Here is a 13,032-nt window from a genome sequence, read left to right as displayed (position 1 = left end):
GCATCAACAGGATGAGCTGCCAGATAATTTAAAGTGCCAGGAAAACAAAAAGTGCTGCAACAATAATCATTTAAATACAAGTACGAACATCCCTGATATCAGCAGTCTAATGACATGGTAACAAGTTTCTTCATTCTTTAAAAGTCACCAGAATGCAGGAAACAAAGTCTCTAAAATTCTATTTTTCTGGGGGAGGACCCACAGACAAGGTTGGCAAGTGTGTCTGCAGTCGATCACACTTTTTTCTCCCAAGCGGTGGAGATTTCATTCTAGCAGCAGTCTCTTCATGCAGAGTGGAGCGCATTATGAGGAAAAGTGTGGCAACAAAAACACCAATCCAGCGAAGAGAGCGGTCACTCCCCGGCTCGGCGGCTTGGTTTTCTCAGCTGTGGACTGAAGCCTGGCTGTTGTTCAGAGATCAGACAAATACTGAGTCATTAATGTGAAGAGGAAACATTTTACTGTAACAATCTGACAAGAGAACAGAAGAACCACAGCAGATCAGACAGGGGAGCGAGCCTCTCTTCACTTACAAGTAAAACAACAAAACAGACTTTATACCCCACCTGACCTGCAATACTACAGTGGGAACCATGGTAACACTAATACTACAATGGTATCCATGGTAACTGTAGTGCTATAGAGGTAGCCATGGTAGAACATCACTGTTTTCTTTTAAACCATATAAGCTGCTGAAATGAACTTTGTGAGGAAAGTTCTACTGAGTTCTACTGAGTCAACTCACCAGTGACAGTGAGGGAACAGTCACGGAAGTTCCCTCCATAATCAGTGGACACTTCACACAGGTACGTTCCTGAGTCGTCAGTCCTGAGTCTGGACAGATGGAGCCTGATGGTTCCTTCTCTGAGTCTGTGTTCATCACATCGCACTCGTCCTGCAAACTGCTCATGTCGAGATTCTGGTTCTTCAACACCGTTTTCTAAATAATATAAAGTCTTTTCTTCAGTAGGAGACAGCAGTGAACAATGGATGCTGAGTGAGGAGAGAGACATGTCGGGTTTGGGTGGGAAGATCCATTCCATCGTCACGTTCCCGTTCTCCTCTGCCTGATAGGAGATCTGCTTCACATTCACAATGAATGTTCCTGTGGGAGAGAGAGAGGAAAGTGAGGAACAGAGAGACTGAGAGTGTTTACATGCTCACCAATACTCTGATATTAACCTGATTAAGGAAACACTCTGTCTATATAGGTTTTGTTGGAGAGTTTTAGTGTCCATGATGGTCTAAATGCTGTTTCAGAGGCTTTTCCACCACCGAGTGTGGTTCACAATCTACAGTCCAGTATCAGTGTCTCTAGTGCCACCTTGTGGTGTCATCATGTTGTCTCCATCTATCTACATATCTGTCTGGAGCTGGGACAGGCAATTATGTGTCTGTAAGAACCAACAGTCTGCAGGTTTTCATTCCAACCCTACAGCAGCTGATTTCACATGTTGTCTATGTCCTGATGTAGAGAGACACGATAAGCATTGACCCTGAATGCTTATTTGACCCTGAAGGGAAAATTGTGTCATTACAGCAACAAAGAATTGAGGTGTAGGTTGGTGGACAAAGTCTGAAACAGTACTAAAATATGGATAAAATGGTAATACATGATACAAATAAAATACAGTAAAATCAAAGTAATTATGTCTTTGTTTCTACTTGGTAAGGAGAATTCTGGCTATATTGCTATTGGCAGAGAGAAAGACAAAGAGGCTGTGAGGGTAATGAAGTGAGAAAATCTGTTACTGAGGCTGAAAATATGTTTATATTTCTGGATAATGAATTGAAGGTGGAAGCTGACCGCAGACACAGGATGTGAGGAAGAGCAGCAGCAGGATCCAGATCATCTTCTCCCTGTGAGAGCAGAGGACAGAGGGGGAGGAGTCATGAACATGTGATGAAACCTAAGTCATCTCAGGCAGTAGAGCCTCTCAGATCCCTTCACACCTCCAGCCGTCCTGTGGACCGACAGCAGACACTGAGCCATGTGAGATATGAAGTCTGGGTCTGATTCACCTGCTGGAGCTGAGAGTGGAAGAATTACCGGTCCCTGTACTTTATCCTGATTATTACACTGCTGCTTACCAAACACATGTTTCATTTGACACCAAATATTCATTTAAATGATTTTATTACAAGCAGATTTACATTTAAGATTACATATTTACAAATTTAATTTACAAGCTTCAGCCCAAAAAATTGTGGACTGTAACCACAGAAACATCTGTAGCTAGCATCCATGCTAGAGTTAGTTCTTTAGTTAGTTGAATTAGTTTTTAGTATAGTTAGATTTCTAAATGGAGTTTGGCAACACGTTCCCTCCAAAAGAGCAGAACTCCTTGGGTCTGTCAGCCTGCCAAGTTTTAATTAACCACATCCAATATGAATATCTTATGATAAATACTGAACAGTGACTCTATGAACCAGTAATCCCTTAAAATTAACTTTACATTTACATTAATTCTCCTCTTAATACATGCAAAATCACCTTAAACTTTTCTGTTAACTTCATAACCCTGTAAACCATGCACAAAAGGCATGAAAAGATAATCGTTGACTTCAGGAGAGTCCGCGCTGACCTCTCCCCTCTGCTGACAACCTCAGCTGGTCCCTCAACACCTCCTCCACAGCCAAGAAAATGTAGCAGCGTCTCCACTTCCTGAAAGAAAAAGACATGATTTCAACGTCGCCTAGACGGCTATGGGCCGTTTTACACGTCTAATCAACGTAAGATTGTTCAGTGGGCTTTGGCTTTCTGTACTATACATATGCTCGTTTCTGCGCACATTTTTGCACAGGTCCACCTGTATAGTCTATCTACAACCTATAATATGCAGATAATATTATAATTCCATGCGTGTGAATTGTTGACAGTATTGACGAGTGAGAAGAAGAACTCTGTTACAGTTTGGCTGTAAAACAAACTTCTTCAGTCTTGAAATATACAGACGGCTCTTTCTCTAACGGATCAGACTGACAGATATTTGACCTGTTATCATCTGCATCTGCACTGTGTTACATCTTTTAAACGTTTGATCAGTGAAAGTTCAAGCTGCAACTCATCAGAAGACAACAGCAGAGAAGTGAAGCTGACAGATCCAGGACAATAAAAACCTGATTCCTTCATTTTTTCACCAAAACCCAAAGCGAACTGGTCCATAGTAGTGGATCAGCTGGGAAGTGAGACCAGGAAAGAGTCTCTTACCTTCAGGTGAACACTGTCTGTATTTCCAGTGACAAACATCCAGAGAGACAAGATTTCTCCTGCAGTCCGTACAGAAAGAGAAGGAGCAGAGATCATACAGACAGACAGACAGGCTGAGAGCGGAGCGGAAAACTGACTGAAAACTGAATGAATGAATGGATGGTGCAGACTCATGTTACATTTACCCACAGGTGAAGTTTTTTATTGTTGGGCGGAGCTTCTCGGGCGGAGCGTGTGGTTTAGGCGGGAGATATCGTAAAGATAACGTTTCTTATCAGCTGACAGCTCTCTCTCACTCTCTCAAATTCAAATTCAAATTCAAAGGGGCTTTATTGGCATGGGAAACATACGTTTACATTGCCAAGGCAAGTGTGAAGTAAAAACAAAAATGTACATACAATTAAAGATATACTAGAATAAAGAAATGTGTAAACAGAGCTGTGTAACATTGCAACATTGCAATTGCAGTTAAAAAATATAAATACAAATAAGTAAGAACTGTAAACACTGCAATCTTTTTTTAAAAGTTTTTAACAAAGGTATTTAAAGGTATCTGTTCTGTTTGTATGTACAGTATGTCTATGTACAGAGATCAGCACGGTGCAGATAGTGCAGGAATACACAGATGATTGACAGGTGATTGACAGATGATTGACAGTCTTTACGGTGGTTGTATTCCACTGGACGTCCTTTTCCTGTCACAGCAGCTCACAGATCTTGCTGCTGTGTTTGCACATTGCTGTACTTCACCCAGCAGATATGAAAGTTTTTTGTTATTATTCATATTTTCAAAGTCTTTTTGGGTGTTTGTAATCTGTGGGAAGTATGTGTCTCTGATGTCCTGGTACAGTTGGCTCTCTCTCTCTCTCTCTCTCCCTCTGTGTGTGTGTCTCTCCCTCTCTGTCTCTCTCTCTCTCTGTCTGTCTCTGTGTGTGTCTCTCTCTGTCTGTGTGTCTCTCCCTCTCAGTCTCTCTCTCTCTCTCTCTCTCTCTCTCTCTCCCAAATCTCTCACAGTTGTTTTTTTTTCTGAACAAGTAGACCTACAGATCCTGTCCAGGCCCACTTTGCATGTGTTGAATTCCACCAGCTGCGGCCACACTGATCCGTCGGAAAACGGACAGAAGTTTTGACAGACAGTTTTCTGTCCACTGGGCTGTTCAGGAAGTCAACATGGTGGAGAGGCAGAAACACAGCAGCAGCTTCGCTGGAGCTGCTTCATAGAAACAGGTTAAATTCACTTGAACACATTGTTTTATCACATTGGGTTGAAAATAGGAAAGAATGTCTAGTTTCTTCTTTCTCTACATTTTCACAACAACCTGTCTGCTCCGCAGCTCAGAGTAAACTGTCTGTCATTTGATTGTGCGTTTGTTTTAAGTTCCCAGCATCCCGGTTGAGTGGAGTTTTCTGTTTTTAAGCACTGTGATTAGCACTGTGAAGGTTCAAACACCGCCCAGCCGGAAAACATTGGTCATAAAACGAATGGGGCCAGTAGTCCAAGCTACTGGCTTTTAAAATCCTGCAGCAACCAAACTATTGAAAATAACAGAAAAAGCTGCAGCCGAGTTCAACAAAGCGTCTCATGTGATCACCACCTCATGCTGGAGGATGTGATGATGAATCTACTCATTATAATGGACGGATGTATGAACAGGTCCATGTGGATTTGAACCTGTCACAGGGTGAGGAGGGAGGTAAATGACGTCACTCCTAAACACTATAAATCCATTTTGAAGAAACATTACCTGAAATTCATCATTCAGTATTTCAGAACCAGATAATTTCTCCTGAGAAACAGAACGACTGTGTGAGCCGCGGTCTGGAGAAGAGTTAAAGCTTCATTAGAAACCTGGAATGAGCTTTACTTTTATTAAAACAGTCATTTGGTCAGAATGGTAGAATGACATTCACAGCATATAAAATTGAAGTCATTTATTTTACTAAAAGCATATAAAATGAAACAATATGATAAAAAAATATATAATAGTACACATTTAAAAATAATTTATAAAATGGAAAAGTGCATAATAAGGAAGTGCAATATTTGCATGAGTTCAAAAGTGATTAAACAACAAATGAAAAAAAAACCCACAAGCTTAAAAGTTGGAAATCAAAAACAATATTAAAAGCATGTCAATAAAGTGCTTTTGATTGGCCCACAATTCCTTATCCACAGACTGACTCAGTGCAAGTCAACACATCTCAACTGTTCAGTTAGCATGTTGACCAGGTGGCTCCCTGCTCATATCTACATACTGCACAGAACATATTACATAGGTAACATGTTAGCATGATGCCACATTGTACATGAACACAGGATGACACACTGACTGACAGACAGATATATCAGCTCAGTGCTTAAGGCTTTAGATGAAGGATCTGCAGGCAGGGCCGGCTCTACACTACAGGGGGCCGAGGCAGAACTTTGTTTGGGACCCCCGTACCCCCCACACTGTAATAAAAGCTACAAGTATACAAATGGTGATCAAAGAGTTTCAGTATTTGCAGTAGTAAAATTTCAAACAGAAAAGTATTGATATTAAACACTGAAGGAGACAAAAAAAACCTCAACAATGGTGCCGCACTACATAACTGCATATTCAACCTATAGAGAAAGCCTCTGGCTAAAGTTTTGTCCACTTACGATCACAAACCAAAAAATGATTAATGCAAAATGACAAAGTGCTAAAATAAGAAAGGCAAGATTTCATCAGATTTCATCCAAAATCATGGTCTTTCTTTCATATTTAACAGACTTCCCTGTGAATATGGAGGCAAAGAGGAAGGAGGTTGTTCCTCTCTGAACACAGAGTCTCTCCTCAAGCTGGAACAGTTTACAGTTACAAGCTGTGACAGCTGACCTAGTTACTTTGAAGCTATGACAATTTACAGTTTACAGTGTACTGACTATATAGATTAACATGAAATTTCCCATTCAAGGCAATAAGGTCTTATGTACATAAAGTCAAGTACAGAAACCTCCAGTCTACTTTGACAGTGAACACCATGACCTCAACACATGTAGGGGATAAAGAACTACAAGTCCCAGACTTCACCTCTCTCAAAATGGAGTCTCTGGACAGCCACCTGAAACATCTGCAGCCAGTTGCACCAGCTGAACTTAAGTTCAAACGTAGGCTAGTTTGAACGTAAAGTCTCACTAAGTCCGAGTTTACGCATTACTAAAATTTTAACGGTTGCACCAACTGAAATAGTTACAACGTAGACTTAAGTTACAACTTAAAACTTACACCTACCTCCTACTAGGTGTAAAGTCCTCCGTAAAATAACAGTTGGCACGGCGCATCAATTTGACAAGACATTTTTAACTTGCTAGAGGAGCAGGAGGGACAGATCCAGGGCGGTTTATGTCGGCAACGCGTCCTCCGTGACGGATTACATCATTTTGAACCGTATGATGATTTTGATTTATACTCGTGCTTTCGTTTTCCCCGAGCAGAGATAACGCACACAGCATCAGAGCCTAAATTAGGCTACATGTTATAGGCTTCCCCGGTGGTGTGTTCAGACTTGGGTGTTAGCCAGTATTATAGAGTATTATAGACACTTGGGGTGATTATTTGTATTCATTTATGCAGAATACGTACTTTATACAGCGATTTCATAAAGTTACCACGTGTCTGTCATGCATATTTCAATAATCCGAACATTTCAGTCTCCCAGATGATGTAACAAGCTACATTCCCGATGTGAATATTGCTCCACTTCACTTGCTAAGGAGAGATGCTCCAGACATTCAGGTAGTATGGAGAGCGACAACACTGCGGGGGGACAGGAGGAACCACTGACTTTTATCTTGGACATGAGTTTAGATCACTGAACTGACGAATATCAAATCTACAACTTTCTTTAGCCATCAATAATGGTTACTGAGGGGGAAATGCCTAACTTTTGCTCCGTTGAAAATAACGGTTAAACCGCTAACTGTTACTTGATTAATTCTAGCCTAGTTGTAGGCTGCTATCTAGGCTAGACTGGTATAGGAGGCAAACTAACATGAATCCTTACAGCCTACTTTATACTCGATAACGTACCTATTTGTTGATGTGTTTGTAGAGGTTTGCAAATTTCCAAGGTTTCTAATCTTTTTCTGTTGCTGTCGCGTAGCCATGGTTAGATGATAGTCGTTGATTTTAGCTCTAGGTGCTCTACTAGTTAAGATGTACCTTAAGTCTCATGGTGCAACTAAACAAAGACACAACTTTAGTGTCAAACTAACTAGTTTCAACGTAACAGTTAGTGTAGACTTTACACCCTAACTTACGATGGAGCTTACGTTCAGCTGGTGCAACTGGCTGCTGAACTACAGCAGGTTGGGAGCCGGTGAGTTCTAAGGTGTGATGTCATCTGCTCTATATAAACAGCTGCTTACAGTCACACATCCTCTTTAGACTGCGGCCCAGCTGTGACCATCAAAGTGTGTGTGCAGAAATCCCAGCACAACAGACCATGAGAACCAGGTCCTGATCAAGGTCCAACTGTTCTCTAACCCAGTCTGTAACTTCTGTCCAGTCTTCACCAACCTGAAGGAACAGAACACCAATACAGCTGCAACCTGCAGAACGTGACGCAGCCGGCTTCCCTCTTCCTTCACATGACTCCCATCAACTCTGAATTGTAAAAGATTCTCCAAACTCCAGGACAGCTGATGATCTGTACCAAGTGGACATTTGGCTCGTGCCTAAAAGAGACTCACTGCTGTCCTGAAAACTGCATACACAAGGTAAGGACGACTTTGGACCCCAGAGACTCCTAAAGTAAGGCTGAATCATCTGGGCGGAATTAGATTAGTTTTAACAGATGTGTATTGCACGTTGAATGTATAGAAAGTACATTCCTTTGTAAAACAATTGGGAAACTTGTGTTATACCCCTGTACACTCTATGCTATTGATGAGATTGGACTGCAGAGTGTCTCTCTCTCTCTCTGTAACATTATACTGGATAATTTCTGCAATGTCCATTCCCACATGGAGCAGCTTGGGCTGAGGAGACGAGCTCTTTGTTCTTTGTCTGGTCAGTCAGGAGCCCAATGTCGACGTTTTCCTCTTGGCCTTGACCTGTACATCAGATAATAACAAGTGAGGACACACACAAAAATTCTATTTAGAAAATGTTTAAAATTAGGAAAACCAAATACCTTGTTGTTCGCTTGGGCAACAGCGCTGATGAGCGAATGCCACAGATACAACTACAGCTACTAGAACTGCTAGAGCTGCTGCAACTGCTGCCACAACTCCAATGACACCAAACCGTAGAAGTTCTCTCTGCTTTGGATCCTCTGGTAGATGTTCTGCAGCTGCATGGAGATAACAGAGTTTGTATACAACATATACAGTACTGTGTATCCACTGAGCAGGGGTGGACCACACAGCAAAAAACACCAATTCTAGAGAAAATGGGAAATTGAAAAACATTCCAATTTATTCCACTTTCCATGAAGTAAGTAAAGGGCCATATTTAGAATTTCCACTGTTACCATGAAATGTCCCTTTAGAGTAGGACCAAAACATGAATGAAACCAAACTCAGACTAAACTTAACACCAAAAATATTTGGGTGTCAGAGGATTGCAACATCATGTTATGCCAAGCTTTTCACTGTAACTGGTCTATTTCTTCCTCTCTCTTTTTGGCTCCAATTTCACCTGGCACAAACATGTATCTTGTATTTGAACTGGGGCTAGATATGGTTGAACTAGGATAATTTTACACCTTACATTACATTGCATCTTCAGTATATACAATGGAATCAGGTTTCTCTTGCTTTCCCTTGCAAAACACAGATGAAGGCGCACACCACCTCCTCTTGTAATATTTACATCCTTTAAAACTGACAGTAAACGCCTCGTCTTACTAGTTTCCCATCCCCCAGTATGCTGACTGTCCATCTTTGCCTTGTGTGTTTCTGTCTGAGCTTCCTGCTGCTGTTTGATTGGACTGGGCTCCCTGGTTGGACCTGCATGGTAATGTTTATTTCCATTTCCATAGTTGCTGAACCCAGATTCAAGATGCTCTGCATTTACACTTTGTTGTTAATGTGCCAAATGTTCGTCTGATCAGAGGTTTGGGTGCTCAGATCTTCAACATCAGTATATTTGCACCTGGATTATTTTATTTTTCCTCTGTCCGATCCAGTCACCCAGGATGTAAAAGGGTCTTTGAGCCTGTTCAGGTGACAGCTGAATAGTTGGCTGAGCTCTTGTATGTTTGTTTCTGCATATTAGCTGACACTTTAAACCAAAGGTCTTTAATGGTTTTCAGGCCAGGAGGTCAGTGAGAAATTCAATCTTATTAAAACATAATACTTTTTTCAGGTGAATTGATATGAAATGCTGCAAATTAAACCATCCAACATTGAGTCTTGAGTCTGTATTTTTGAATATGCTGCTAAAAGTGGCAAGTCAAGTGTATTTTAACAAAATAAAGAAGCTAGTAATGTCAGCTTACCAGTAACATTGAGGTCACATGTTTTAAAGTGCTCGTCCCTTCCAACAGCTACAACACAGTGATAAGTTCCCGTGTCGTTGAGCCTGAGTTCAGAGAACTGGCATTCAATCCGTCCCTTCCTGGCGAGTTCTGCATCGCACCACATTCGCCCCCTGTACTGCTCGTCTGGAAAGAGTTTGTCCTCCACGCCGTTTTCCACACGGAAAATCTTCCTCCACGGTTCGGGTTTGACGTACAGAACGTCGATGAACAGTGTGTGAAGAGGCATGTCAGCCGTGGCTGGGTAGAGCCATATCAGAGTGACGTTACACTGCTCCTCTGCCTGGTAGACGCTCTGAGTTACACTGACAGTAAATGGAAACTGGGCTGCAGCAGCTGAAGGGCAAGAAAGACAGAAAGGGAGAAGGGGAAGAGAGCAAAAGGGAGAAATCAGAAAATCAACAGTTCAAGAGTTGAGGGCATCCCACCAAAATTCTCTGTGAAAAACACTGCATATTCATATTATTCATAGATTCATATAATGTTAAAGCCAGCCAGTAAACAGTAACAAGGACACACAGGCCCTCATTTATGAATCTAACGTAGAAACCAGCACAGATCCGAGCGCAGAAATCATCTTATGACAGGGTTCACGTGTGATTCATGAAACGTTTGTATCTCGTCAATCACAGCGTAAGAATGATCGGGCGTTGATAAATGTGGCGACTGAAACCAATCGTTATTTAAATTTCTCGCCCCTAAATATTCTCGGTTTAGAGGCCTCGCCCCCAGAGTTTACGACATGGAGAGGCGTAATATGTCCAAGAAGAGAAACTTCTCTGACCTCCAAATAGAAACTCTAACGTCCCAAGTCCAATATGTGGCTATGCTTAGATGTCAGTCAGAATATATGGTCTAATAACAGCCAGATTTACTATGCTGCACCGCAAGTCCACACTGACTCGAAAACTTGCGTACACGAGTTGAGACTTGACGTGAGATTTGATCGTAGCTTCCGCTCACGTCCAAATTGATAAATGCCGAGCTTTGCGTGGAAATGACCGTACGCCCAGTTTTCTGTCGTACGTTCGTTTCGTAAATGAGGGCCTCTGTGTCTTGATGTGCAGCAGCTCCACAGTTCAGCAGTGCTGCAGAGAGCAGAGTGAAGGATCCTGCTCAGTGTTTGGAGACGTTGCTCTGCCTCCTAACGGCCACTAGGGGACACACAGACTAATTGTGAGGCAGTGAGGGAGCTACTGTACAGGTCCATGAGCTGCTTTGCATCTAAAAATAAATAATCTTTCATCATTTGAGGAAGAAAACTGTAGCTACTCACCAATGGCCTGACAGCACAGACAAATGATGAGTAACCTGCCACAGCTTTCCATCCTGCCATCCCATTGGTCGATCCTGGTGGGGAAGAAGAGGGAAGAAAACAGAATTTTGCTAGTATAATAATTACATTAATAAGGAATTCTGAGTATTTTCCTTAAGCAAACAAAAACCAACACCTGTTGACACAAACCAGTCGACCAGCTGAGCCCAAAATGCATTAGTGATTGTACATGAAAACAAGGACACACACGGGGTTGGTTGTCACATTGCTTATATCCTCCAAACCAGGGGGTGCTGTTTAAAAATTTTGATAATGAAATTTTCAGCCTTGAGGACAGAGGTTACCTATGTGGTCAATTTCTGTATGGATGTAAAAGATTTGAGGTATTTGAGTTTTTCATGACTCAAACTAAAATGTAAAAGTCTTAATTTCTGTTTTGTAGTATGCTGATATATTAATAAACTTTAAAATCAACTTTGAGAGAGCGGGCAAGGAGAGCTACAGTATAAATGTTTTGTTTGTTCCCTTGGCTATAGCAGAAAGTTGTTAGCATAACCTTTAGCATAACTATCACATGTGACAGCCGGTTCTACATGGTTAGTTATGTGATTGGCCCTGTTTATGAATGTTAGTAAATTTTTTGTTTTGTTTATAATTTTTTGTTATACTATCTTTGATGCAAAGATATAACACAGGAATTAAACTTAAATACCTGCTCTTTTTTATTTCTTAATGAAACGTGAGAAGAAAGAAAGTTGAGAACATTAACTATAATCATACTGGTGTTACCTTTTTGGTCATGATTATAAATAAAGCTGAATGATTCTCAAATGTGGTCAAACAGTCATTTATGCCACCTTCAACTTAAAGTGTAAAAATTGTGTATAGGAAATAGGAAACGTAAATAGGACAATTACATAAAGGGTAACTCAAATTCTGCAGGACATCCTAGGCTTTCAATTAATCTTGGACAAGATTCGATTTAACTTTTGGTTATGGAGACATGGAAGCCAAGGTAAAAAGTGTGACAACCAACCCCGGTCTCCCCACAGGCATCAGTGTTGCAGAGTGGAGGAGAGTCAAAGATCCTAGTAATGGCTCATAACGGCCACTAGGGGGCAGATAGAGCTAACAGTGAGGAAGTGAGTGCAATAGAGAGCAGTCGACTTCATGTCCTGCAACCCTTTGGTTGACTTCAGGTTTCTTCAGAGCAGCAATCTAAAAAGCATATGGTTTTGATTTTGAAAAATGTTGTAGGAAGCATCAACACATCTCAAATATCCATTCAGCATTATCTACGACAAAATTTGTTCTATGTTAGTTTATGAATTCAGATTTTTTTTCCAGTGTAATAATTACATTAATAAGGAATTGGTTTTCTCTCCAGGACTCCAACAATAAAAAGCTGATTGCTTAATTTATCTATCAAAAGGCAAAAGTCCACAAACTGGCAGGTTTAAACCTAGGAGAATGAGAAGACCAAGGAGTGGGTCAGCTGGGAACTGAGACCAGGAGTCTCTTACCTTTCGGTGAATAAAGTCTGTATTTCCAGTGACAAACATCCAGACAACACAAGATTTCTCCTGTAGTCCGTGCAGGGAGCTGAGGTACAGAGATACCGGGGAGCGGAAAACTTTATATCCACAAACTGACCGGGGTCTGGTCTCTGGTCTGGTCTGGACGGTGTATTCAGGTGTTTACCAACACGCGAATTGCTGATGAAATGTTTCACTACAGCGTGACACTGTGTCGCAGGGCGGAGAAACCCTTAAAGCGACAGTCTGAAAGGGAAGTCATCGACACCGGTATTAAGAGAGAAAAAGAAGAAATTGTCGTTAACAAATTATGTTTTATGGCCAAAAGAAAGAGTTTGGGGAGAAAGGTAAACAGTTTGTTGTTTTACGGTGTCGAGAACTATCAGCTGACAGCTCTCTCTCTCTGTCTGTCTCCTTCTCTCTCTCTCTGTCTGTCTGTCTGTCTGTCTGTGTGTCTCTCTCTCTGTCTGTCTGTGTCTCTCTCCCTCTCTGTCTCTCTCTCT

The 13,032-nt window shown here is 41.4% G+C and overlaps 1 protein-coding gene across 1 annotated transcript; it reads right to left on the bottom strand.

Moving 5' to 3' along the window:
• Positions 1-7,536: 7,536 nt before the first annotated feature.
• Positions 7,537-12,714, bottom strand: LOC139643813 (programmed cell death 1 ligand 1-like). Its single transcript, XM_071519083.1, has 5 exons — positions 12,518-12,714; positions 10,995-11,068; positions 9,680-10,054; positions 8,372-8,530; positions 7,537-8,291 (listed from the first exon to the last, which is right to left on the bottom strand). The coding sequence occupies exons 2-5, from the start codon at positions 11,044-11,046 to the stop codon at positions 8,167-8,169; spliced, it is 711 nt and encodes a 236-aa protein (XP_071375184.1). The 5' UTR covers positions 11,047-11,068; positions 12,518-12,714; the 3' UTR covers positions 7,537-8,166.
• Positions 12,715-13,032: the final 318 nt, after the last annotated feature.

This window comes from Centroberyx affinis, unplaced genomic scaffold, assembly GCF_046629955.1.
Source record: "Centroberyx affinis isolate AG114_WGS23_722 - 3 ecotype Tasmania unplaced genomic scaffold, CSIRO-AGI_Caff_v1 ptg000655l_1, whole genome shotgun sequence".
Lineage (NCBI taxonomy): Eukaryota > Metazoa > Chordata > Actinopteri > Beryciformes > Berycidae > Centroberyx > Centroberyx affinis.
The sequence above is the reverse complement of the archived record's forward strand: the minus strand, read 5'-3'. Positions and strand labels throughout refer to the sequence as shown.

Coding starts and splice junctions, on each gene's coding strand:
- LOC139643813 (XM_071519083.1), bottom strand. CDS start 11,046: ATGGAAAGCTGTGGCAGGTTACTCATCATTTGTCTGTGCTGTCAGGCC. Junction 10,055..10,994: donor TCTGTGCTGTCAGGCCATTG/GTGAGTAGCTAC, acceptor CTTGCCCTTCAG/CTGCTGCAGCCCAGTTTCCA. Junction 8,292..8,371: donor TTGCCCAAGCGAACAACAAG/GTATTTGGTTTT, acceptor TCTGATGTACAG/GTCAAGGCCAAGAGGAAAAC.